At 41.2% G+C, this 26,870-nt stretch overlaps 1 protein-coding gene across 3 annotated transcripts in view; it reads left to right on the plus strand.

The window, feature by feature from the left end:
* CFAP58 (cilia and flagella associated protein 58) overlaps nt 1–26,870 on the plus strand; it is a 106,725-nt gene that overhangs the window by 46,839 nt on the left and 33,016 nt on the right. The window contains exons 12-16 of one of the 3 annotated variants that reach the window (XM_049645699.1): nt 1,240–1,380; nt 2,632–2,855; nt 5,563–5,674; nt 7,911–8,015; nt 19,639–19,724. In XM_049645699.1, the coding sequence (XP_049501656.1) occupies nt 1,240–1,380; nt 2,632–2,855; nt 5,563–5,674; nt 7,911–8,015; nt 19,639–19,689 (633 nt within the window). In that variant the 3' untranslated portion in view covers nt 19,690–19,724. Of the gene's footprint in view, nt 1–1,239; nt 1,381–2,631; nt 2,856–5,562; nt 5,675–7,910; nt 8,016–19,638; nt 19,733–26,870 lie in introns of those variants that run through there. The other 2 variants (XM_049645698.1, XM_049645697.1) reach the window with 2 other exon arrangements.

The following is a 26,870-nucleotide window of genomic DNA, read 5'->3' on the forward strand; positions in this document are numbered from 1 at the left end:
TCTTACGGATCACATTTGTTTTTTTTTAACGTTTATTTATTTTTGAGACAGAGAGAGACAGAGCATGAATGGGGGAGGGGCAGAGAGAGAGGGAGACACAGAATCGGAAGCAGGCTCCAGGCTCTGAGCCGTCAGCCCAGAGCCTGATGCGGGGCTCGAACTCACGGACCGCGAGATCATGACCTGAGCTGAAGTCGGACGCTTAACCAACTGAGCCACTCAGACGCCCTTTTTTATTTTTATCTTTTAACGTTTATTTATTTTTGAGACAGACAGTCTTACGGATCACATTTGTAAACTGGGGATAAGAGTAGCTATGCAAGATGCCTGGTATCAAAATGCCTGAGATATTGTAGGTCACAAACATGCTTGCGGAATTGGAGTGAATGTGTCCTTTGATGAGAGGTATTTTCTTTCTGAAACTGACTAGTCCACGGCACCCTGTCTCCATCACTCTTACGATTTCCATGTGACCTCAAGAGCCTCAAGATCTGATCTCTCCCCGGAAGTCTCCCTGACAACCATAGTCCTCTAACCTCCTATAACATCCATTCACTGTCTGTGTGCTAATAAAGATACTGAAAAATCGCTGCCTGGACTTGTTAATGTTCATATAATACTTGTAGATCTTATCTTCTCATCTAGATTGGAAGCATCTTAGGGATAGGATCTATGTATCTTTTTACACCATGACATCTCTTCTGTTCCATCAAGACATTTTATAAGACAGACACTTGGTTGTTATCTTTGTTAATTTAATTTTTGCTTGCAGTAGGCTTTATCTTTACAGTTGATATGCCCGTGGTGTTAGGACCATTACAGGAGGTGATGCATGCAAAGACCCTCCCTCACCCCTCCGTACCCCTACATCCTCCTCTGCACTATTCTTTGTGAATTCTCACCTTGTTTAGCTGGTGAGAGAAGTGCTGCTGAATACCAATGAAGCCTCTGCTACACATATATAGAAAAATGATGGAAATCCCTCAAGGGCACAACTCATAGAATAAACATGACCACTGTAATGTTCACTGCTGTTTCTTTACAGGCCTGTGTGTGTGTGTGTGTGTGTGTGTGTGTGTGTGTGAAGCTTGTTTTGCTTGTGAGAGTGATCAGGCCATATTAAGCGAAACATCAGAGGAAAGCATAAGAAGAACAACTCTACATCTGATCCTGGGCCCTGCAGTCCAGGCTGGTATTGCCACAGAGTGAACTTTGTCTGTACCTTTCGCTCTTTGTCAGGCCGAGCTGCAGAAGCTCAGACAACAAGCTCTGGAGACCAAGCACTTCATTGAAAAGCAGGAAGTGGAGGAGAGAAAGCTCCTGCGGATCATCGCTGAGGCCGATGGGGAGAGGCTGAGACAGAAGAAGGAATTAGACCAGGTAGGAACATCTCCTCACCAGACCTCATCAGCAAGCACAACTGTGTGATTCAGCTTTTCATGAATCCTCATTCTTTATGCTCTTACATTCTATTTATTGGAAGAACAGCAGCAGCAGAAGATCCGTCTTCTGTTGATTAATTATGAAATATTTGTTCATTATTCAAGTCATATTTATGAGCATTTACTGTCCTCCAGGCACTGGGGATACACTGACCAACAAGAAAATAAGGTCCTTATTCTCAGGGAGCTTACATTCTAGTATAATATAAATGCTTACATATAATTGTAATTAAAAATGGCATAATTCCAGGGCTAGAAACTCAAATGCATAATTAGGGGGTTAGAAACTTACATACTGTCAGGGGCACCTGGGTGGCTTTGTTAGTTAACCATCTGACTCTTGATTTTGACTTGGTCATGATCTCACAGTTTGTGAGATAGGGCCCTGGGTTGGGCTTTGCACTGACAACTCAGAGAAGTCTGCTTGGGATTCTCTCTCTGCCTCTCTGTCTCTGCCCCTCCCCAGCTTGTTCTTTCTCTCTCTCAAAATAAATAGTAAAAAAAAAAAAAAAAAAAAAAAAGGAAAGAAACTTAAATAAGCTTTCAGAGATTTGGGAGAGTGAAAAAAAGAGAAGTTGACCGGTGTAAGACAGTAAGGAGTGGTGGAAACTGATAAGAGCTCGCCCATCATAAACTCATTCAAATTTTAACATTTATAGGGGTTCCTGGGTGGCTCAGTCAGTTAAGCATCTGACTCTTGATTTTGGCTCAGGTATTAATCTCATGGTTTGTGAGTTTGAGCCCTGAGTTGGGCTCTTCACTGACAATGCAGAGCCTGTTTGGGATTCTCTTTATCCCTCTCTTTCTGCCCCTCCCCCATTCATGTGCACACACGCGCACTCTCTCTCTCTCTCTTTCTCTCTCTCTCTGTCAAAATAAACAAATACACTTAAAAATTTAATATTTATAAAATAATGGGTTGGGAAAAAACCAAACTGATGGACCAAGAATTAATTGGATGATGATGATGATTGATGATTTGTTGTACCCTTTCTCTTTCCAAAGGGACTGCAAATGCATGGAAGGAGCCCAGTGTTGACTGTCTAGCAGGGTCTTTCCAGTGCCCTGCCCACTGGGTACCTAGCATACAGGGGCATTTGAGACATCTTTGACAGAATGAAAGAGGCTGCCATAATGTAAAGTGAGACTTTTTGTTCCCTGACAGCCATGCCTTTCCTGATTTTTCTAGGTCATCAGCGAGAGAGATATTCTCGGGTCTCAGCTTGTCCGGCGCAATGACGAGTTGGCTTTGCTCTATGAGAAGATCAAGATCCAACAGTCCGTGCTGAATAAAGGCGAGAGCCAGTACAACCAGAAGGTGGAGGACATGAGAATTCTCAAACTTGAGATTAAGAAACTTCGCCGGGAAAAGGGGATTCTTGCCAGGAGTGTGGCAAATGTTGATGAACTCAGGTAATAGAAGACCTTTCAAAGCTGAGGGCACAGTAGCCTGAGGGGAGCTCCTGAAATGACCTTATGTTCATGCTTGTGTGTCATGGAAAGTCTTTCTCAAGTTGTACAAAATAATTTTTTATATGATGACATTATTAACGAAAAATGAGAACAGCTTTTCCGTAATTCAGAATCTATGTTGTGCCCATTCTATGTCACAAAAGAACGGACTCATTTCCTCTCAGGGAAATATAAGTGAGGGCAAAAAGATTTTTTTAGAAATGTATTCTGGATTAAAAAAAAAAAGAAATTTGAAAACAGACCACAGACAAACTAGTTACAATGCAGAAAATAATTTCCCCCAATGAGCTGTTTAGACTTCCTTTAAGAAGGCAGTGTGCAAGCAATGGATCAGCAACATTTACATTCGGTCCTGGGAACATTTGCACATCTTTTTTCTTGGAATTATATACAGAATGAAAAGAAGAGAAAAATGTAATTTTATCACGATTTGAAAAACTCTGTTTCCTTAGAAGGCAGCCAAATTTTATGTCTCACTCTTGATTTATCTTCCGCAGCTTTTACTTTAGCTTAGTGTGCCTTCTTCTTGCCTTAAATCTTACATTATACAAGATCTACTTCCCCTTTGGGAAAACATCACCATGTTTTATATAGGCAATTGCAGGAAACCAAATAAGAGGACTGGTGTTGTTTCGGTAGCTATCCTTATTCCCCCCAGACTTGTAGATGAACAGTATCCTTGACCACCTTGGGACAAGGACACGGTTTGCATCTGCTTCTTAAATGAATTAAGTTAGAAGATAGTTTTGATATTTAGATGCAGTGAGTATATTCAGGAATAGCAAGAGAAGTTGCCACTATCCAGGATGGATCAATACTTTTTATTTTATTTTTTTAGAGTCGCTCGTATTTCAGGTGATGAAAGTAGTGCAAATTCATCGTAGAAAATGTGGGAAATGAAGCAAAAATATAAAGAAGGGATTAGAAAATCACTCATAAGTTTACTAACCAGAGATACCAACCATTGACATTTCGAAGACAAATGGATTCGTTCTAAGTAGCTATTGAATGATCTCAAAGATCATCACTAAACTTGCCAGCCATGAGTTATTTTTGTTATATACACAAAGGACCAAATTCTACCCATTCCTTGTCAGTATGACTGGTTTGTTGGTAATAGATTTTATTTTTCTTTTCAATGGGAGGACAACTTGGGAAAGATATTGGAGGCAAGCAGGCATGAATTCCAATCTCAGACTTGCCACCCACAAGCTGTGTGACCTTGGGCAAATCATTACACTTCTCTGAGCTTTAGGCTTGTAGTTAAAATTAAACACGGAAACAAACACAATGTGCCTAGCGCAGGGTCTAGTACAAAATAAGCTGTCAGTGACAGTAGCTAATACTCCTGCCCTCCTGTCTGACGGCGCTCTAGATAATCGAAGTGTTAAAAATATGCTTTTAATTCTAAGCAGCTTGTTCTGAGCTCCCTGTTGAGTGAACATCGTGCAGTTAATTCTAATGGTTTGTCTTGCTAATGAGGGGAAGTTGTATTATTGGTTTAAATGAAGCAATTAAGTAAAAGAGATGGCTTGGTATTAGTAATCTGCACACCCACAGCAGACGAGGACAGATAATAATATCCTTGTTGCCCGTATCAGTGTGAGTGTTTGCTTCTTCTCCGCCCCCCAGCAAAGCGTCTTGTTCAATAGGGTGGCAGCCAGCTCACAGGGTACTGCGAATGGCTATCGCACAGTACCTATTAGCTGGAGATTTCTGCAGTTTGGAGAAGTAGGTTTGAGCCAGAGCTAGCTCTTCAGGACCGTTGCAGCCATCTGTGTAGTTGTGGAACATGAAATAAAATATCACTCCCAACTCAGTGTTTCTCAATCCTGGCTGTACCTTAGAATTACTGGGAGGACTTTAAAACCTATGAAACCTGGGGCGCCTGGGTGGCTCAGTCGGTTAAGCGTCTGAATGGCTCAGGCCATGATCTCATGGTTCGTAGGTTCGAGCCCCGCGTCGGACTCTGTGTTGCCAGCTTGGAGCCTGCTTTGGATTCTGTGTCTCTCTCTCTCTATGCCCCTCCCCTGCTTGCACTCTGTCTCTGTCTCTCAAAAATAAATAAACACTAAAAAAATTAAAAAAAACACAACAACAACTATGAAACCCAAGTAACATGCTAGATGAATTAAGGCAGAATTCCTGTGGGATTTGGTCTAGGCAAAGGTAGGTTGTAAGGCTCCCCCAGGTGATTCCAGGGTGTAGGCGGGTACAATGCACCGCCCTGATTGGTGTCAGGTTAACACCAGAGCCTCAGTGTCTTGCAGTCAGGTGCTGTATTTTGAAGCAGAACATAAAAGATATATTGTTCTTTATATGGAGATATTTAGAAGCATTGAAAGGTATATTAAAATTCTCATAATTTACTTCCTCCCTGTTCTTTCCATACACTTCTAAATTCTTTGGGTATTCAGAATCATGATTCTGAAGCTCTGGTCCTTTCATTAAAGAAAAAGCTGGAGTCTGCTCTCTGTAGGGATTGGTAACATCTGTGTCTGGCTCAGATTGGGGGCTGGTCTTGGTTCACAGAAGTCTCCCTCATTCCAACTTTTTATGTAAGATGTAGTGTGTAGATAGCCACATAAAGACATGATTTTCAAATGGGAGGAGAATTTCTCTGCAAAAGAAAGTTCATCTTTTTCAGGCAGGAGTTTTTTCACATGCAAAGAGAATTCTTGAAGGAGAGGACGCGATGCCGAGCCCTGGAGGAGGAACTAGAGAACCCCATGAACGTGCACAGATGGAGGAAGCTTCAGGTAACACCTGGCAGAGCTTTCCTCTCTTCCCCGAATCTCTTCTTCTGCCCTGCACGGTGTCCTAGCTAAAGCACAGTATGAAGCTTGGTTTTATTTAATCCTATGCAAATTGTTACCTAACATGTAAGGCTGGATCGAATGTCAGTTGGGTTGTTCCAAACCCAGATAGTTTACTTGGGTTTTGTTTAAAAAGTCTTGGAATAGGGGGTCTGTGTGGCTCAGTTGAACACTCAGCTCTTGATCCTGGGGTCATGGAATCTAGTGTTGTGTCAGCCTCCGCACTGAACATGGAGTCTGCTTAAGATTCTCTCTCTCCCCTTCTCCCTCTTTCCCTGACCCTATCTCAAAAAAAAAAAAAAAAAAAAAAAAAAAAAGTCTTGGACAAAATCCCTTCTGTTTCAAGAAAACCCAGGGAAAGATGTGAACTTGCCTCACCAATTGACATTTTTCTTGTTAAAGTAGTTTTGGTCAACCAGTTATCCTGATGCTGCCTGTCTTGGATTGGTAATTGCCTTTAGCTATATTGGCCACAAGCGTCTATGCTGTCTTTCAGTTGGTCTTTGCATTCTTTGATTTCCTGCAGGAAATAAGGCCTTTTTTTTTTTTTTTTTTTTTTTTTTTAAGGACTAGCATTGTGTTAGCCAAACCCTTTCTCTTAGGATCTGGGGACATAGCTGAAGTCTCACTGTCAGGTGACGGATAACAAACCTCATATTTTATTTTATGATTTCCTGATAGATGTTCCCACCAGCCTTGCAGATAACAGTTAAAGACAAGCTCTGCTTTATTCAAGGAAAAGACGGCCATCTCTTATGGTTGTACCCAGCCACGTGGGTGCCAGGAGGAGCTTGGGCTACACGAACAATTAGGGTTTGGGAAGGATACCAGTACACGATGTAAGAAAGAGCAATCAGCCAAGTCAGTTTTTGGTTTTCATTTCTATTTTTTTTTCCTTTTAATGAAGAAACCATTAAAGATAATGCATTATAAATTGTTAGGTAAACATGAGGCCTGAATTTTAACAACATCTAGTCTTGCCAGATGAATGTGTGCCAAATCTAGTCCCAGTTTGTGGATATCAGTTGGCACTGCTTAGTATTTCTTAAGCAAAGTCAAAGTCAGTGAAATGTTTTCTCCCCACCTCTTCTCGACCCTCATTTATTCCTCTTTAAATGCCAAGAGTGGTGTCATTTACTAAACTAACAATAATATGGATGTGTCTGGGGAAGTAGAGCTAAAGACTTAAAATTCATTTACTGTCACATTAGTTTATTCCATGTGTTTTCAAGAAGATCTTTAAAGTTTCCAATTCCATGTCAATTTCTATTTAAAAATTAGAAAATATTGGGGAGGCAGATGAAAATATTTAGCTGCTAGATTAATTCAAAATGTCAGTACAGTTGAAAGCAGAGCTTTGGCTCAAAGTTGAGAAGACAGATTATCAATTTATAATTGTAGAGGTTGTTCGAATTTGTACAATTCAAAGGTGCATCAAACCTTTACGGATTGATAACCCTATTTGAGAGCTAAATGCCCTGGTTGTGTTCTGCTGCCAATGATTAGCAGAAGTCTATGTCCTAGAAACCTTCCCCATCTTAGGCTATAATGAATCTTCTTGTTGGCAATTACCAAAGGAGAATCCTGAGTTTGAATACATTAGGGAACCCTGTCTCATTCATTTGGAAACAGAGGGCATAGGAAGAAAAGCCTCAGAACATAGTAATGAAGAACCACAGGCTTTAGAGCCAGGCATGTCTGGGCTTGAATCCAGCTCTGACCCTCACCGGTATGGGTAAATGACTTAATCCTCTGAGCCTCAGTTCCCTTATCTGTAAAAGGCGAAGACTAATACTGTCTCTTAGGACTGTCATGTGCCTAAAATTTGATACTGTACAAAAAGCACTTAGCATGGTGTCTGGATGGTGGCAAAGAATCAGGTAAAATGCACGGTAGCTATCATTATTGTTATTATTAGTATTATCCCACTGGTGGAATAAACATATTTGCTGTCCACTTATTGGCTAACTAGAGCCAGTAGATAAGACATTAGCCAAGCTTCAATCTTCTTTGATGGTCGTTGCCATCTGTTATGCTTTCTTAGTTTTTTGGTTCTAATTCTGAGTTGGGTCTGCAGGTTTGCAATAAATTTTAACAAAACAATAATTATTTTACACAGGGACCTCAGTGCTTTGAACTAATGATAGCTCAGCTGCTTTATTTTGTTCCCTTTGAACAGGCCAGTGACCCCAGTACCTATGAGCTGATACAGAAAATTCATACCCTGCAGAAGCGTCTCATCAGCAAGACAGAAGAGGTGGTTGAAAAAGAGCTGCTCCTGCAGGTAGTACTTTCGTTTTCTGTACTCACTGAGCAAGCATGTTTTCTGGGCATCGCCATCTCCAGGACTGTTTTTCGAATTGGCTAGTTGGCAGCATTGCATGCCCCATTTTTAACTGTAGATGGCAACAGTGACTCACACACAGAGAACAAACAACATGATTAATTGCTCTTTTATGCTGCCATCACTGATATTTCAAGAATTCTGGAAAATTAAGTTGGGTAATGTGAGCTTTTATCCCTCACTTCTCTACAGTTTTATTTGTCAGATTCTTTTAAATACTTTTCTTTATATCTTCATATAATGGAAAATGCTATGATTTTGATTTTGAAAATAAGCTTTCACATAGAGCGCAGATGATCTGTCCTCTTGAAGATTTGTGAGATGCACTGGAAGGAAAGACTTCTTTTTGTGAATTGTATGCAATCAGTTATTCTGGAGCAATCAGGAATGGTAGCATCCTTTCAGGCCTGTGTCTTTGCGAGAATAAGCCGTCACCACCATTATCACCACCATGCCAAATACCGTGCGGGTGGCTTTCCCTACTGGTCTCGGTTCCTTTTCACAGTTTGGGGGCGTGGGAGTGGGTCTTATCACCCCCAGTCAGCAGATGAGGAAGCCGGGCTCCCAGAATTCAGTGTGGACAAGAATGTTAGCTCCGGTGTTTGGTGGGCTGAGTTGAATCCTGTCTTTGCCAATTTGCAGCTGCATGAGGGTAACCTCTCTGCACCAGGGATTCTTAACCCGTATTATGGGACAATAACAGAACCTGTGGAAAGGGACGTTGTGAAGATGGAAAGAGCTTAGTATTCTGCTTGGCACATAATGTCTAACGGACGTTTGCAATTATTCTTATTATTTCTAATTCCAAAGCCTGTAATCTTAACTGCTGGGTTACCATTAGTAAGAGCAGGAACTTCTGTACGTGAGCAAGGGGTGTTTGCCCCTTCTCTTTTACACTTTACCTTAAAAAAGACATTTTCCCTGAAGTTGGGTATATGGTAAGTAGCTTTCCAGAACATAGCTATGCTGAGTGGCCCATGGGAGACAGTCCTCTTTCTTATAGATGAGACTTTGGAGTCAGAAAGATCTGGTCTTGAATCAGCTCCAGTGCTTTGTATCACATGACTCGGGAGACTTACATAAATTCTCCAAACCTCAGTTTCTCCATCTGTTAAATGGGGACAATAATACTGAATTTCATTATGGGAGGAAGATACTCTCATTAGAGTATACAACTTAGAATTCCTGTTGTGAGGGTAACCACTTAGTGCATGGGCACTGGGGTCTGGCAGGCAGTCCGGGCTCTAAGCTGTGACTCCACAAATGAAGCCATAGTCCCGTCCCAAGGCCACACAACTGGGAAGTGGCAAAGTGGGGACTCAAACTAGACAGTCACCTCCAGAGCCCACACTTTCTACCACTGCATTACTTTGCCTCTGTTATTACTGCCTTGTTGGTTTTAAAAAGAAGATTTTGTGTTTGCCAAACCTCTGTGTTGTAAACTTGTTTCGTATTTCATTGACTGCTCTAATTTTATTATTTCTTTCCTTCTATGGGCTTTGGATTTATTCTGTTCTTTTTCTACCTTCTGAAGACTGATGCTCAGCTCACTAATGTTAAATCTACTTTTCTATTAGAAGCATTTACAGGTATAATACGTCTTCTAAATGATTTCTTGAGTTCCTCCCCACAGGTTTTGAGATACGGCATTTTCATTTTCATTTAGTTCTAAATATTTTCTGTTTTCAGAATTATTTCAGAATTATTTCTCCTTCGAGAGTAGTCTTAAAAAGTAGACACTATTCCTCCTGTGGTAATGAAAAGTACAACTTTAAATTTCCAGATATACATACAGTTAAGTTATCTTTTAGTTACTGATTTCTCACTTTTTTTGCATTGTGGTCTGTATTCTTTTTTTTTTTTTAATTTTTTTTAACGTTTATTTATTTTTGAGACAGAGAGAGACAGAGCATGAACGGGGGGAGGGTCACAGAGAGAGGGAGACACAGAATCTGAAACAGGCTCCAGGCTCTGAGCGGTCAGCACAGAGCCCGACGCAGGGCTCGAACCCATGGACCGTGAGATCATGACCTGAGCCGAAGTCGGACGCTTAACCGACTGAGCCACCCAGGCGCCCCTGTGGTCTGTATTCTACTGATTCTTTGGAATTTGTTGAAACTTGCTTTTGTGACCAGCTAAGGTGGTCAGTTTTTGTAACTGAAGCCTGTGTGCTTGAAAGGGTGATGTACTCTCTAAAGGTTCAAGATTCAGGAGTCTCTATGATGTTTATCAGATCAGCCTTCTTTTTATTTTTTTTATTTTTTAAATGTTTATTTATTTATTTTTGAGAGAGAGAGATAGAGCACAAGCAGGGGAGGAGCAGAGAGAGAGGGAGACACAGAATCCCAAACAGGCTCCAGGCTCTGAGCTGTCAGCAGAGAGCCTGACACGGGGCTCGAACTCACAAACCGTGAGATCATGACCTGAGCTGAAGCTGGATGCTCAACCAAATGAGCCACCCAGGCTCCCCAGATCAGCCTTCTTAATTGCATTGTCCAGATCTGTATCTTTCCTAATTTTTTTTGTCTGCATAATCAATGAAAGAAAGTTTAGAGATTTGTCTATTTCTCACTTTTTTTTCTTTGCTTTAAGTATATTTTACATTACGTTCATAAGTTGAGTAAAAGGTTGCAATTGTTATTGCTCCCTGGTGAATTGTTCCTTTAATATTGTGCAAGAACCTTCCTCAATCCTTAGTACTTTTACTTAAAGAATTGTCTGATATTAATTTAGCTCTACCTGGGGTGTTTGTGCATACGGTCTCTATACTTTTAAACTTTTGGTGTCTTTATATTTTAGGTGAGTCTCTTGTAATTAAAAAAATTTTTTTTAAATGTTTATGTATTTTTGAGAGAGAGAGAGTGCAAGAGAGCGAGTGGGAGCGGAGGAGGGGCAGAGAGAGAGGGAGACAAAGAATCTGAAGCAGGCTCCAGGCTCTGAACTGTTAGCACAGAGCCTGATGTGAGGCTTGAACCCATAAACTGTGAAATCATGACCTAAGCTGAAATCCCACACTTAACTGACTGAGCTACCCAGGGGCCCCTCTTATAATTAAAAAAATTGAATCTGATATACAGTAAAACCTTGGAGCATAATTCGTTCTGGAAACATGCTTATAACCCAAAGCACTCGTATATCAAAGCAAATTTCCCCATAAGAAATAATGGAAACACAGATGATTCATTCTACAACCCAAAAATATTCATATAAAAATGATTACAATACTGTAATATAATATAAAATAATAATGAAAATACATAATATAGAGAAAAATAAACAAATTAACCCGCACTTAACTTTGAAAGCCTTCGTGGCTGGTGTGAGGGAAACAAGAGAGAGGAGGGTTATTGTGTAGGACAACTTTCACTATCACTAACGAATCACTGTTGGCTCAATGGAATCTTTTTCTGTATGGGGGCCATCGTATACACACTTACACGAATGTCAACAATAGTACAGTATTAATAAACTCTTGTCATATACTGTATTTAACGTAACTGGCAGCAGAGGAAAGGGGCTCTATGTGCTGGAAGCCTGACCTAGAATGAAGAAAGCATTCCTAAGCTTACTCTTGGATGGACAAACAAAGGACTGTCCATAGGTGCTTTGAAGTGGCAAAAAGTACACTAGTGCCAGTTGTGGGCACCTTCCAATATTTTGAAAAATCACTGATTTTGGAAAAACACCACAGCCTAAGACTGAGCATCTGAGTATGGGAGATGATCACCCACAATCCTGCAGAGAGAGAGAGAGAGAGAGAGAGAGAGAGAGAGAAGAGCCATTGGCTCAGAAGAACCATTGTGATCATGTGACATTCGGTGTCACATACTGCTCACATTGCAAGACATTGCTTGTTTATCAAGTTAAAATTAAAAAGTTTTAAATTTGCGGAATACTAGCAGAACAAGTTACAATCCAAAGTTTTACTATATTTGTCTTTTGATTGGTACATTTAATCCAGATAATTATTGATAATTTTAGGTTTATTTCTACCTACTTATTTTCTATTATTTACCCTGATTATTATTTTTTTTTTTTTGGTTTGAAAAAGGTCTGTTCCTGCTTTCTATTGGATTGAGTTTTCTTTATCCCCTCTTTTTTCCCTCTGCTGGTTACTTCTCTCTCCTCATTACTCCCTACTCTCCTTTTCCTGGTTTATCTATTTATTTTTTCTGAATTGCTGCCACCACTCAATGTAATTCTCATTTTCTGTTTCATGAATTTCCTCAAAAATTGAGCATGCGTAGAGGACGTCAAATCTAAACTAATCTAAAGTTGATCCATATGCTTATTCCTAACAATACAAGGACCGGGAGTGCTTTAATGCTAAATACTCACTCCAGTTCTGCCAGCATTAGCCAGCATCATGATTTTATAGAGTCAATGAATACTTATTCAGATTTACCAAGGTGTTTACCAGTTTGGTTTTTTTAATTTTTAAAAAGTATTTATTTATTTTGAGAGAGGGGCGGGTGAGGAGGGGCAGAGCGAGAGGAAGCAAGAGAGAATCCCAAGCAGTGCAGAGCCCGATGTGGGGCTCGATCTCATGAACTGTGAAATCATGACCCAAACCAAAATCAAAAATCGGATGCTTAACTGACTGAGTCACCCACCCTCTTAAAAAAAAAATTTAAGTAAGCCCTTTGCCCAATACGGGGCTTAGACTCAGGACCCCAAGATTAAGAGCCACATGCCCTACTCACTGAGCCAGTCAGGCACCCCCTGTTCTTTTGTTTTCTATTTCTTCATATCCTCAGTTCCTTTCTTCAAGGTTCCATCTCCTTTTGGAGCCTTTCATAGTTATTTCAGTGATAAATTTTTCAGAGGTGAACACTCTCCTTTGCTCATCTGAAAATGTTTTTATTTTGGCCATACTTATAACTGATGGAGTCAAAATTCTGTTTTCTGTGTGTACTTTGAAGCTGGACAGCCTTTGTGTTGGTTTCTAGCAATGGCATTGAGAAGTCTGCTATTAGTCTCATTATTCTCAATCCTCTTCAGGCATTTTGCCTTTGCTTCTGTTTGGTTGCTAGTGCTTCCCATTATCTTTGGTGTCCTGGAGTTTTGCACAATGCATTTGGTATGAATTTGGTTTTGATGACAGTGCTTAGGACTTGCTCTATTTCCTGAATCTGAATCTGTCTTTGAATAGTGTCTCCTTTATCTTCTTTATTCACCCCTTCTGGAACTCTTACCACATATAGGTTGGGTTTTCTCATTCTTTCTTCCTTATCTACTGGCCTCTTTGATATTTTTCTTCTCTTTATCTCTTATGTTACTTTTTCTCAGCTTTATCTTATTATGCACTAAGGTGTGCTTCTCTGCTAATAGCCAATTGAACAAGACTTGTTTTCACTAAATTTGTTTTTATTTTCTAGAGGTTTTTTTCCCATATGACTGGTCTTTGTTGATAGTGTCTTGATTTTTCTTATGTTTTTTGTTCCTTTCTTTATGTCTTCAAATAATTTAAACATTTATTTTATAGTCTTTATCTGATTGTTCTATAATTTTAAGGCCTTGGAGATCTTTGCTATTGTGTATTATAACTGCTGACTTTCATTCATGATGGATCTTTTTCTCTTTGTGTTGTAATTTTGGATTGTGGACTCATTTTCAGAAAAGCTTTATAGGATTCAGGAATGGTTCAGGGTATGCCCTTTCATTTGTTTCTGCCAGGTACCCTAGGAGTGATGAGTTGCTTAAGATATTTTTTTATGTTAAAATCTCACCTTGGGACTTCCTGGACTATTTGGTTCATGTATATTAGAACCCCAAACTCTTGTGATGGAAGAGCCATGGATATAAGTTCTCGAGACAGCCAACATTTTTTTCCCCACTCAAAGCCCAGGAGAGATTGTTAGGTTTCTTTGTGGTCTTACTGTGCCAGTGGGTGGATTTCTATCTATTGTCTCTTTTCACTGAGGGTGTAATGCTGTTAAGTCCCTAACTTTATGTGGAGATGTCTCAGTACCAGTTACCCACTTCACACAGGCCTAGCACCACATCTTTTATCCTTTTATGGCCATTAAAACCCAAGCCCGTTGTTCAGTGAGTCCAGCCACTTGTCCCACTCAACCCCCAAGAGGTAGCTGCCCTTATATGCAGTTCACCCTCTGAATTTGACACCCGAGGATCAGACTACTTGTAAACTCCATTTGGTGATCAAAAGAATGTGTTGTTTTACTCAGCAGGTCTAATGCTTTGTGGACTTTAGCTTTCAGTCTGCCATATTGTCATAAATAGAAGTTTCTTGTTTTCTCTAATCCCTAGTTTTTTAGCCATAAAATGGGGACTTTTACCCCATTTTATCCCAGTACTTACCCACAGAATTGAATGTGTTAAGTATATAAAAAGATTTGCCAGTATGCTTGGTTATCCTGAACAATGTTCTCATTAACATTATTATTAGTAGTAGTATTAGAACTATTAATATTATTAATCACAAAATAGTTTTTTACAGTTCTCCAAAGTTTAACATCCAGCCTCACTGCTTTTTATTCAGTTCCTCATTTAACCTTTCTTTTGGATGGTTGGGTTGCCCTGTGCCTGCTGCAAGTTTCCTTCTGGGGCTTGCACATCTCCAGACAACATGCTTTATTATCTTGGGGAAGCCCCAGGTGCTCCACCGGATTTGACAGTTGCTCAGTTTCATCTGTTTTATTAAATTATTTGAGAAATTCTCTGCACTTAGAACATTTTACAATTAGAAAGATTTTTGGTTGAATTCTTCTGAGTCTCAGAACATTTGTTAAATGACTATTTAATTTGTTGCATGGTGATGAAGAGACCCCATCATTTACCAGCAGCAGATAAGATAGAAGCCTACTTACCCCCAATAGACTGTGAGTTCTTTGAGGAAAGTCACTTGGTAATTTATCTCTTTAACCCCAATGTCTGATATGGTAGCAGGACACACAGGAAGTGCTCAATAATGACGGACAGGCCTGCTGCCTGGACAAGTCCTACTCAGCCTTTAGGCCTCAACTTAAATGGTGTTTCTTCAGGGGGGGCCCTCTTCCTAGATTATGTCTCCTGGTACAGGTTACCATATTTTGACTCCTCTTTCACGCCCTCATTACATTTGTAATTAACAAAATAATTATAATTTTTTGTTTAATGACTCCTGCTGGACCGTAAGATTCACAAAGGCAGTGCCTGTGTCTGTCTTGACGATCATTTCATTCCTAGTTCCTTGCCCACAGATAAATATTTGTTTAGTGACTGATTAAATGTTGAAAGAATGGTGGTCCTTCAGTAAATGGTATGTCTTGTAGCCATTTAAGTTCTGTCTTTGAGCTCTGACAGGTTATAGGAATTATTCTTCTTATTTGCCTTTGCATTTTTGTTACTAACTTCTAACTTTGGAGGATCCTAGTATTTACTCTGGGTTTATGGATCTATACACTTGATGCAAACTGTCAATGTCCTTTCTGTGTGCCAAGGCATGCTGATTCATGGGGTGTGCTCGAAGTTCTCCCCTTGCTCAGGGTTAAGGTGAAAATGGTTCTTGAGCTTGACTTTACAGCTTCAGTGATAAGATGAAGAAGTCTGTATTCTTTCCAGAATTGGAGTCTAAGTTGTGAATGTGAGGAATTTCTTTTCTTTTGCCCACCAGTCTACTCTCCTCTTCAACAAAGCAAGGGTAATGCAAGCATACCTGAGATGTGCCGCCTCCTGGTGGCCTCTTCTTTCTGTTTTTAATGCATTTATTCCTCATTTATTCTGAATCCCTTGTGTTAATGACTTCTTTAAAAAACAAGAAAAGCATCTGGAGGCTTAGGCAGGCATCCATGTCATGAGTAACTGCTATCCATTACCCAAGTATTAGTGCATCATCATCACCACCATCATCATCATCAAGATGGGATTCCAATTAACGGTATACAGCATGACAGCATTACAGTAGGAAGCTCTAACCTCTTGCCAGAGGCACTTAAACACACAAGAAACATACACAGCATTTGGAACTTGTTTTTTCCACGTGTTTAAAGATCGAGTAGCAAGCTCAAATATACCCACCCTTAGGGCCAGTAACAAGAAAGAGCAAAGTAAAACTGTGTGTCGTGATCAGAAATGGCAACATGAAATGGACAAGGGCCTCAGAATCAGAGGCAAAAGGGAGTGGGGGGGACTGCAGTGCATGAGGGGCTGCGGGTGCCATCTCTAGGAAGCAGCCTCACCCCACCCTAGTTAGTTGCGTTCTCATGTCATCAGATCTTTAATTTTTCAAGAATAACTTGAAATGTAGATTTTTATGCTCCCTATACTGAGTTTCAAATGTTGGAAACTTTAGAACATTGTATGGTCTTCCCAGAAATGCATCTGCCAACCACCCTTGACCCACAGGAGGCTGGTTTGCAACCTCTAGCTTCAAGGCCCAGGGGAGATAGAGATTTAAAGGAACAGCAGCAGCACAATCAACTTTACTTGCTTCAGTATCTTTGATTTAGTCCTTTGTCATGATTCCCTGATGGAAGTACAGAGCATAAGAATCAAAAGGTAAAGCGGAGATGAGGAGGGAGGAGGAGAGGCTCCAGGTAGTTTGCAGTGATGGACAGTCAGAGGTGAATGAGGCTGGGTTTCTTCCAAGAAGGCAAGCAAAAAGGTGGAGAAACCTGGGGTGTGTTTGTGGGGCAGTCATGGATGGGATTAATGAAGATGGACCTCCTTAAGATGTCTTTTCCCCTGCTGCTAATGTCTCTCAATTTTTTTTTACAAGCTTTTCTAAAACAGAAAAAGTATTCTGTGAATTATTAAAAAGACAAAGGGTTGCCTCCTGACCTCCCGATGCACAGGCGGCAGATGTATTTCTGGCATCCATTCAACTAACAGTTACTGAGAGCCGTCTACGTGCCAGGGCACCTGGGGTTCCAGGGTTCCTCTTTTTCTTGGTCTTGGAAGACCTTGTGGCTCTGCAACCACAGTGCAGTGTGAAAAGGGCTGTGATTCTGTACAGGATGCTATGGGACTCTGGGAAAAAAACCTTTGGTGTGGTCAGGGGTCTCAGTGTGGATTCCCCAAATCAGAGACTGAGACAGGGCTTGGGTTTCGGTAGTTTGGGAGGTTGTCTCAGGAAGTTGGAGTGGGGAAGCAGAACAGTGAGACTGGGAAGGAGGAGAAGCCAGTAAAGGGAGGGAGACAGCTGGATGCCCTGTGGACATCTCAGTTCCAGTGCCACTGGAATTTCTTTGAGGATCCACTGAAACCACTGCAGAATTGTCCTGCCAAAGGAGGGGAGGCTGGGACATTGTTCATTGACTCCCATTCCCCACTGGTTGAAAGTTGTCCCCAGGTCATTGGGTTGCTTCTAAAGAAGATTGAGATACTTTAGTTGTATCCATGCCCACATCTGAGGAAGCCCTGGCCTGAGGCAGAAAAGCTGACTCCATGTGTACCTGAGGCTGAAACTGCCAGACTATTTCAGGAAATGATGGCCATATCAAGTGTGCCAGGAATGTCAGCCACAGCTGAAATTTCTAGATGGACTGACTGAGAGGATGAGACTCAGCGCTGTTGAAGGAGATGAGGTTTCCCAACAGGTCATGAAGACCAGCAACCAGGAGACCCTCTTCCTCTCAGGCCCTTGCTCACTTAGTTTCTCACTTGAGTGATAAATTGCCAGTCCAACTTTAGAAAAGGCAGTGGGCATTTTCCTACCAAGTTTCCACTTGGCCTTCCCCCATTCCAACCTCCTGGTATCTAGTTGATATCCAGTAACCAGTTGCCATGGTCAGACTGTGGTTTGTTTAAAAGATGGCACCCCGAATTTGCTCTAATCGCAATCATCTTTTACTGCATGAAGCCTGTGCACTGGGCCCTGTGCTTTACCCACACAAAGACCTCAGGGGTTATGGTGAGCACACAATGAATGACAGCTGGCTGGATGGGAGGGTGAAATGATGCACGATTCACCTGAGGAGATGGTATAATTTGGGGGAAAGGAAATAAGCTTGACCCCACAACATTAACACTGAACTGTCATACCCATGGGAGCATACCACTTACGAGAGTGACAGACTAAATGACTCCAGTGAGAAAAGGACTCTGGTGAAGTTCAGGTTTATGCTGCTCAGGAAATCGCTATATGCATTCTTGATCATTTCTTGTGCCTAGATGTCTAGGGAATGGGCATGTCCCTTAGATGAATAAATAATGAACTGAACTGGAAATCACTGCTTCTTTGTTGGCATCTGGGTCCTGCCCTTTCAGGGTAAATTTTCTCCCTAATTTAATTTTATAACTGACTAGTTGCAGGTCTGGTTTACTTAACTATAAAATGGCTTGAGTGAGAGGAGGGTTTGAATGGATCAGCACAAGTCATTAGTTGTGCAGGGGAACAAACCTCTTATGGCACACTTTTAGATAAATCTTCATTTTTCCCAATCTTTTGATTATCTTACATTTATCGGATATTTACCATGCATTAGACATTCCTCTAAATGTTTTATATGTGGATTATTTAATTCATCTTCACAACTCTATGAGATGAGAGCCACCACTGTTCCCCTTTATAGGCAGGGAACATGAGGCACAGAAAGGCTGAGAGACTTTCCCCCAAGGCCACACATCTGGCACCTGGTGGAGTTATGAATCTAACTTTGGCAGTCTGGCTCCAAAGGCTCTTGACTGTGGTAAACCATGGCCATTGATTCATCTCATGTAGGCCACTTTGGTCATCAACAGGCAGAACTCATGCTTCTCACTGTGTCTTGAGCCTGTCTACACTAAGCCTGGTTCCAGAACCTATGCCATTGGCATCACCTGAAAACTTTTTAGAAATGCAGAATCTCAGGACCTTCCCAGGCCTAATGAATCAGAATCTGCATTTAAACAAGTTACCCAGGGGTTCAGTATATGGGTTCAGTTGGAAGAGTCCTGGGGCTCTAAAAGATGGTCATCCTTTCTTTACTCCAAAGCAAGAGCTATGGTTCAAGAAGGAACATCACACCTCCTGGTTACTAGGCCTGCCGTCTTGCTAGTTGCCTGACCTTCCAACACTTCAGATCTTCTCTGAAGCCTGAAACACTTGTCTGACACTTGGAGCTCACCATCTTATCAGCATCCTTCAGTTATTGTGAAGATGAAGGGAAAGAATTGCATAAAGCCCTTACAGGAACGCCAGTGGCCATGAGAATTGGCCACTGCTCAAAAAAAATATCATTATTTCTGGCTTAGAGCATGAGAAACTACCTCATACTCTTGTCCTCAGCTCCTGAACTCCAGAGACTGAGATCTAGCAGGAAATGGACAGATGAGCGCATCCAGGGTTTGAGGCATGTTTTAAGGCCCCATTAACTCTCAAAGGCTAGTGCTGTTGTTATGAAAAGTCTAGAATGTTTCTTTGTTGTTAGAGACATGAGAAACCTCTGTCCTGTTTGATGGTAGCCTGGATGGATTTGGCAGAAGCTGCCAAGAGTTTTGAAGAGTGGAGGGAAATGGCAGTCACAGCTCACATTTATAGCATACTGAGTACGTGCCCAGACGCCCTGTGCTAAAGCATTTTGCTTTCACTGTATCCACGGGAAACCCAGATGAGGCCAGTGCTGTTGTTTCTGTTTTACAGAGAAGAGAACTGAGGCTTCAAAACAAAACTTGCCCAAGAGTTTATAGCTAAGATATGCCAGAGCTACAGTTATAAAGCAGGGTTTGGTAAGTGATGACCCAACATGGCCCACACCAAGAATGGGCTTTATGTATTTAAGTGGTTAGAAAAAAATGTAAAGGAATGATCATATCTCATGACATAAAAAGAAGATGAAACGTACCTCAAATTTCTGTGTCCACGAATCAAGTTTTATTGGCACACTGTCATACTCTTCCGTTTATGTATTGCCTATGCTCCTTTCATGAGACAGCAGTAGAGCCGAGTAGTTGTGACAGAGACCATATGGCCCACAAAGTCTGCAAAGGTAACTCTCTGACCGTATGGCCCACAAAGTCTGCAAAGGTAACTATCTGGCCTTTTACAGAAAACACTCACCGACCCCACTCGTAGACCTTAGTCACTGGAAGCCAGACTGGAACCATTCACCACTGTTTTGTGGTGCCTCCCAGTAAAGCCACTGAACATTTCATTTCTATGACTACTTCCAACTTCTCTAATTCCAAAGGAATTGTTCAATTATTAAAGAACTGTTTTAAGATGTGGAAGGCAGAATTCCAATATTGCATCTCAGTCGCTGGGAGTGTAGCCTGTGCCAAACATCATTCTTGCCTGCTCCACTCACAGATAACTAAGTGGTCATCCTCCCCAAAGCTGGGCTGGAATTGTTGGAGATGCTCCCTCACCACAGAGATCCAGGGACAGAAAGGCACAGCGAAAGCTGCTGGCTAGAAACCCATCTGCAGGTTTTTGTTCTGTTCCAAAATCAAGGGGAAGAAGAACGAGTTGAGAAGGGGAAATACCTTCAGCCTTCTTGCTGTCCTCAGCAAAGAGTATTGAAAACATTGGGAATGGTTGAGGTTTCTTCCCCAGCATGCTCCTTGTGGGCAGCTTCTCCACTGCCACCTCGTCCTGTGACTTCCTGGGGGATGTCTGCTTTCCTGCACCTGCTCCTTGAGTGTCAGGGAGGATGAAGCAGCAACTGGAGAGGGGTCGTTCAGAAAACAGAGTGCTAGTGCTGGCCATAAACAAGATTTGTGTACATCCATGTGGCCTGCCTGTGGGGGGCTACATGCCTGTCTGCATCTGGTTTGCATAGTGTGAACACTGTAAGAGGGTGGGTTCCAGGACAGCTGGTTCATGATCTTACAGCACCCCAGCAACCACTAATGTCTGATGGGAATGTTGTCAAAGTGCTTTCCGTGCATTGTCATATCTCACTGGTTTCCAAATGCTGATCTGGGGACTGCGGGGGATGTATATGTTCCCAAAGAAGTATTTCCTTGGTTTGTAATGTAATGAGCACAATGGCTGTGTAGCATAAGGTTCATTTTATTTTTTTTATTTAGGGGGACTGCAGCTTCCCCCCACTGTGTTCTTCTTCCTTAGTTTTGGAGATGTAAAATGTTATTTATTTTTTGAAATGGCATTCTCTTTTATTTTTTGTGCATTCCTTTCCTTTATGAAGTGCTTGCTGAGAGCTCCTGACAATGTGCTGTCTGTTGAGAGTGTGGATCCTATTGCTAGATTACTACCATTTGAATCTTGTCTCTGCCATGAGATCTGAGCCCCTGGGTGGCTTACTTAACCTGTCTGTGGCAACTCGGTTTCCTCATTTGTTAAGTAGGGATAATCATAGCTATCTCATAGGGTTGTTGGAGAGATTATATTAATATATGTAAAACATTTAGAAATAGACCCCTGGACCAGAGCAAACACTACATTATTATTATCTATTAGTCTTTTTCTATTTCATGTTAAAACTTAGCAAAAGAAGAAATTACTAAGACTATGCTGGTGCTTTCAAGATCTCGGGGAGGAGTTATTCAAATCTAAGGAATCTAGAACGGGAGCCACTACTTTACTTTTCATCCTCACAACGGCCTCATTTAACAGATGAAGGAGCTAACGTTCAGAGTGGTTTGTGTGCCTTTAGAAAATGTCTGCCGGCCTTGAGAAAGAGGGTGACTGTGGAGGGTGGTGCAGGACCCACTGGTCTCCTTTGCAGGAGCAGGCTTTTAATATGCAGATGTTGGGGCTTTTCTTAAAATTGTGTTCAGCTTCATTTAAAATGAATAAGTTCCTCAACCTGTGTCCCTTCACACTTGCCTACATGTACTTAATGTGCTCAATTATCACATACCTTCTTCTATTCCCTCTCACTAGTTCTCTATAAATGTGCCGGGAATAACTTCCTGAGGCGTTAGAGTCCTGCACACATTAGGAGTTCCTTAAAGAGAACTGGTAGGCTCCATTAGGCAGGCAGAGGTTAAAAACAAGTTTATACCTTCAGCCGTGAGTACCTTAAACACTTGTAACTTCAGCTAACCCAGGGAGATACTCAGCTGACTGGTGTACTAGATCTTTGATTTGCTTAGCAAGGGTTTTGTTCATTTTACTTATTTGGAAACAAGTGTCTTTCAAAAGGGGTTATCTTGATGGACTCCCTTCTCCTCACTCTTGTTTTCCTCTCAATATTAAGAGTTAGGGTTGGAGCAGTTAAAATTGTCAGGAATCCCAAGAAACAGCAGGCCTGATTTCAGAGGTTTTGTTAACAAAGGACAGACAGGCGTTAAATGTGCAGCAGACAGTGAACCTCTTCCCTCTCCTCATGGGAACACTTTCCCTGCCCCCAAGAAGAAAAGGATTTCTGCCCAGCTTTTCACCTATTTTCCAGCCCTTCCATGACTCCTTTTTCCTCCCCACCTGCATGCCCCCTGGAAAGGGAATCATTGCTAACCTGATTAGCACATAATCACAAGAGGCTTGGGCCCCATATTGTGGGTGGGCCAGGCCCTTATGTGTTACAAAGCCCCTGCCGGTGTCCTGAAGCTCCCTTGCTCTCTGAGTCACTGGGTCAGAGGTCAGAGGGTCAGGGAAAGACCCACCACATCCACTGTCCATTCAAACTCCTCTCTATCTTTGACTAGGTCTGTTCTGCCTGGCCATCTGGGCTTTAAGAAAGGGAGAGTAAGTCTCTTGGTGCAGATAATTTCCCAGTCCAATGGACTAAAGAAGCCTTTCAATGGGGGATAGTTTGGGGGGTATCACGTAGAAAAGCCTAGTGATTAAGAGCCATGACTGTTGAGCAAATCACATTTGAGTTCAAGCTCACTCCTAACACTGTGTGATCCCAAGCAAGTTACTTAACTTCCCTGAGCTTCAGTTCTTGACTTGTAAAATACAGAAAATAGTAATACCTTTCATATGTGGTTTTGTGTAGATTAAATGAGATTGTCTCTACCAAGCTCACAGCTCAACACACGCACTTAATAAATGTTAGCTGTTATTGCCTTGACATCGCACTTTGGATGTAGACTTTAGAAGCATCTCCAAAACAAAGCTTATTTGTAAGTGGCTTAGTGTAGCAACTCAGCATTACATATCTAAACTCACTTTGTGGAATAGTTACTAGACTCATCCATCCTTAGGGAAGCCTTTCCCTTTCACTTTATGGTGGCTGGCCCATAAACTGGTGTGCTCATGGAATAGGTTCTGTGATGACCTTGGTATCAGTTAGCTTTTGCTGTATAACAAACCAATCTAAAACTTAGTAGCTTGAAACAATAATCATTTATTAGGCCACAATCCTATCAGTTGGCAATTTGGGCTGGGCTCAGCTAGCCAGTTCTTCTGTTGGGCTTGATGGCCTCACTCATGTTTCTGCAGGCAGCTGGCAGGTTGCTAGCAGCTGGTTGATCTAAGTGGCATCATTCACTTGTACAGTGTGGTTGATTCTGGCAATTGGCTGGGGTGATGGCAGCAAATGAACTACGTCTCCACTAGGCTGGCCCAGGTTGATTCTCATGCTGACAGTCTCAGCTTTTTAAGAACAGCAAGAAAGGATAAGCCCCCGTGTGGGGTTGGGGCCTCCATTTGTGTCATACTTACTAATGTCCCATCGACCAAAGCAAGTCACATGGCCAAGGTAAATGTGGGAGAGGACCGTGTAGGCTCATGGATACATGCAGCCATTATTGCAAAAATATACCCCAATTTCTTACCTTTCATGAGCTCGAATGGAAATACTTTGCAGTTAGGCATTCAAGTGGTACAAGATTTCTTTTTTTAATCCTTTGTCAGATATGGTATTTTAATGTGTCTGGCATCTGGTTGCACTCCTTGGATTTTATTGCTGACATGTTTTTCTTTTCTTTAATCTTTTATTCCCTTTATTTGGGAAATTATAGTTTGCTGCAGGACATAGTTCTTTTTATAGGAGAAACAGCTGTGATGTCATAACCGAGCACATTTCCTTAGGGTTATGCATTTATCCCCATGCATTTGGAGAAATGATCCACAATCCATTTGTTCATTTCTATTTTGGTGTCTGACTTCACATTGAATCAGAGCAAATACAAGAGCCAAAAATATATTAGGTGATAAATTAATCTTTAAAGAATGTTATTTACTATTTTCTTTTGATTTCTAGTTATTGAGCTCTAATAGCTGAAGGAATATTAAAAAATAATTAATTTTCTTTCTTTTATAAAGGTCTGTTGGAAGTTTCACAAAACCAATTGAGAAGGAGAATAATATGAGTTTTTGATGTCAGAAACTATTCAATTTTTTTCATTAGAGGAGTGTTTAAGCAGGAAATTTTTTTTTAAGAAAACCAAATACAATAATATGACTAGTAACTGAAAATGGAAATAAATAGATTACTTAGAGTCCAAACAAAACATTTTCAATGAAGAATTTCTCAGTGGAACATTTAGATTCTTATTGAATCTGTACACAATTATATCTTACTCCCTAAACAAAACAGATTTTCAGTGATAAATGTTTTTGGACAGCAGCAAGATTCAATTCAGTTCATTGCAAGTAGCAGATTTATTTGTGAAATTAGAAGAAAATAGGTGTCAACTGGGGGGAGACCTATCTATCTTTAGCTGCTCTGTTGGTGTTTCACCCAGAAATACCTCAGAGATAGAGGTGCCTCTTGCAAGGATGAGAAAAATTGCAGCTGGAGCAGAAATTAATTTGTATTTATAGTCCAAACACCTACATGAATCCTTAATCTGCTTTTTTATGATTTTAGGGGAATTTATAGAATCGTTTAGATTGGAAGAAATCTCCAGTGGGTCATCAAGTTTCCTCTCCTTATAATGGCAGCACTGATTTTATTATCCTTAAAGCAGCCCTGATAGATGGGTGTCAAGTCTGGCTCATGTTTCATGCATTTAAAAATGTATATTCCCTAGCCTGAGCGTATTTAATGTGTAGGAGACAGACTGAGAGCTGCCTATATGCCCAGGAGACCTTTTCTGAGTTCCTGACACACAGCCTCCTCTGGAACAGATGCCAAATATGTAGCATATTAAGCATCATATTGATGCCATCAAACTAAGTTTGCTTTTGCCTTCTGACAATTGGAAATATTTTTCCCAGTGTGTATAGGGACCGAGTGTGCTATCTGTTCTGAGATGATAGTAGAAGATCATTATCTCTTAAATCCTTTTGTCCTGAATATGTCCAAGGATCTACCATCCCCACCTGGTAGAGAGCCTGGTTGGAAGACCAATTATGAACCAAAAGTTATTTTGGGGTATCTCTAGTGTGTGCAGAAGTTTCTGAGACATAAAGGAATATAAGACATGGTCCTTACCTTCAATAAATTTATTTTCTGTTTCAGAAGGTTTCTGAGGTATATCTGGGGAAAAATGAGACTGGTCTCTATGAGTAGTGTATAAAAAAATCCAGACTATCACTTTGCGGTTCCACTTAGTGAACAATACCCAATTATGCATCATTACATTATACTGGCCACTGACAATAGTGAGTGTCCAATTATGCAGAAGAGACACTGTCTAGGAGAGAATATAATATGGTGTTTGTTGTTTAAAACAGCTGTAAGTGCCAAAGGGGTAAGAGTAGGGGAGATGAATAAGAACTGGCTTCCTCGCTGACAAAGAAGATGTGATTGGGCTGGACTTTGATGTGTTAAAATTACTTATCCAGCCATTTCCTAAAAGCATGTGTTGAAGAATGGTGTGGCAGTTGAGAGCTGAGATCTAGTTTTGAGTCCTGGTTTTCCCAATGTCCAACTTTGTGACTTTGAGCAAGCAGCTCACCCTCTCAGAGCCCAACTGTAGAATTGTAGAATGGTCAGAGTAATAGTACCTGGTTCATAGGGCTGTTGTGAGGACTCAGTGAGATACCTCATTTAAACCGTCTAGGACAGAGCTAGTCACGCAGGGTCGTAAGAGCTAACTGCATGTGACGTTGATGGTATTGATATAGAAAAGGCTTGTGGAAGCACATGGATGGGGTAATGGAAAGTTTTCTTGAAGGGGGCATATTTGGAAACAAGTGAAAAGGGCATTTTAGGCTGAGAGAAAATGAAGAGTCAAAAGTTCTGAGATGGGGTGAGTATGTTTGGGTGCGGAGACGGAGCTGGCCAGCAGGGACACACAGCTGGCTATTTGGTATTGGAGAATACCTTTGAATATGTTAAGTGGGGACCATTTACATGGTCTTAGAGACCAAACTTAGGCATTTAACTTGCTCCAGTAGACGGTATAGACTAATTGTGATAATGACCACAACTCCCATGGTAGAGGTCACAAGTTTTGAATGCCTATTGTGTCATTATGTGTCCAATCCTGTGATAGGTCTTTTATGTTATATATTATTTTTAATTCTCATAGTAATTTTTTCCTGTTTATGTATTAGGCCTGTTTTACAAATGAGGAAACTGAGGCTCAGAATAATTAAGTAATATGGTCAAAGTCACAGAGCTAATCAGTGGCAGAACTGGGTCTCAGACCCATGCAGTCTCTGGTTAGAGGTGAATCTGTATACTAACCTGGCTTGGTTAGCCTTCCAAGCCTATGTTCTGCAGGATATTAACTATCAGAGGAGTGGCACAGTAAATGTGACCAGGAGGAAAAAATGAAACAGACAAGCGGTCAGGGTCTGGGCTAAAGGAGCAGCCAAGAGACAGTTGCTATTTGGGCCCAAGTTCCTGAGGATATTGGTAAGAGACAGGCACTGGGGATGAGGAGAAAGGAGTAAATCCATGAGATCTTTAAAGAGACCAACTTAAAGGATTTGAGAATTGAATGTCTGTGAAGGTCAAGGGAGAAGAGTCAGAAGTGTTTTGCAGTTTTCATCCTGGTCAGTGATAACTCCCAGGGTGCTGCAGCTGACCCACTGCCTTGGGGCCCAGTAACTACACCATACCCTTCCTC

The sequence above is a fragment of the Panthera uncia genome, chromosome D2, assembly GCF_023721935.1.
Source record: "Panthera uncia isolate 11264 chromosome D2, Puncia_PCG_1.0, whole genome shotgun sequence".
Taxonomy (NCBI): Eukaryota; Metazoa; Chordata; class Mammalia; order Carnivora; family Felidae; genus Panthera; species Panthera uncia.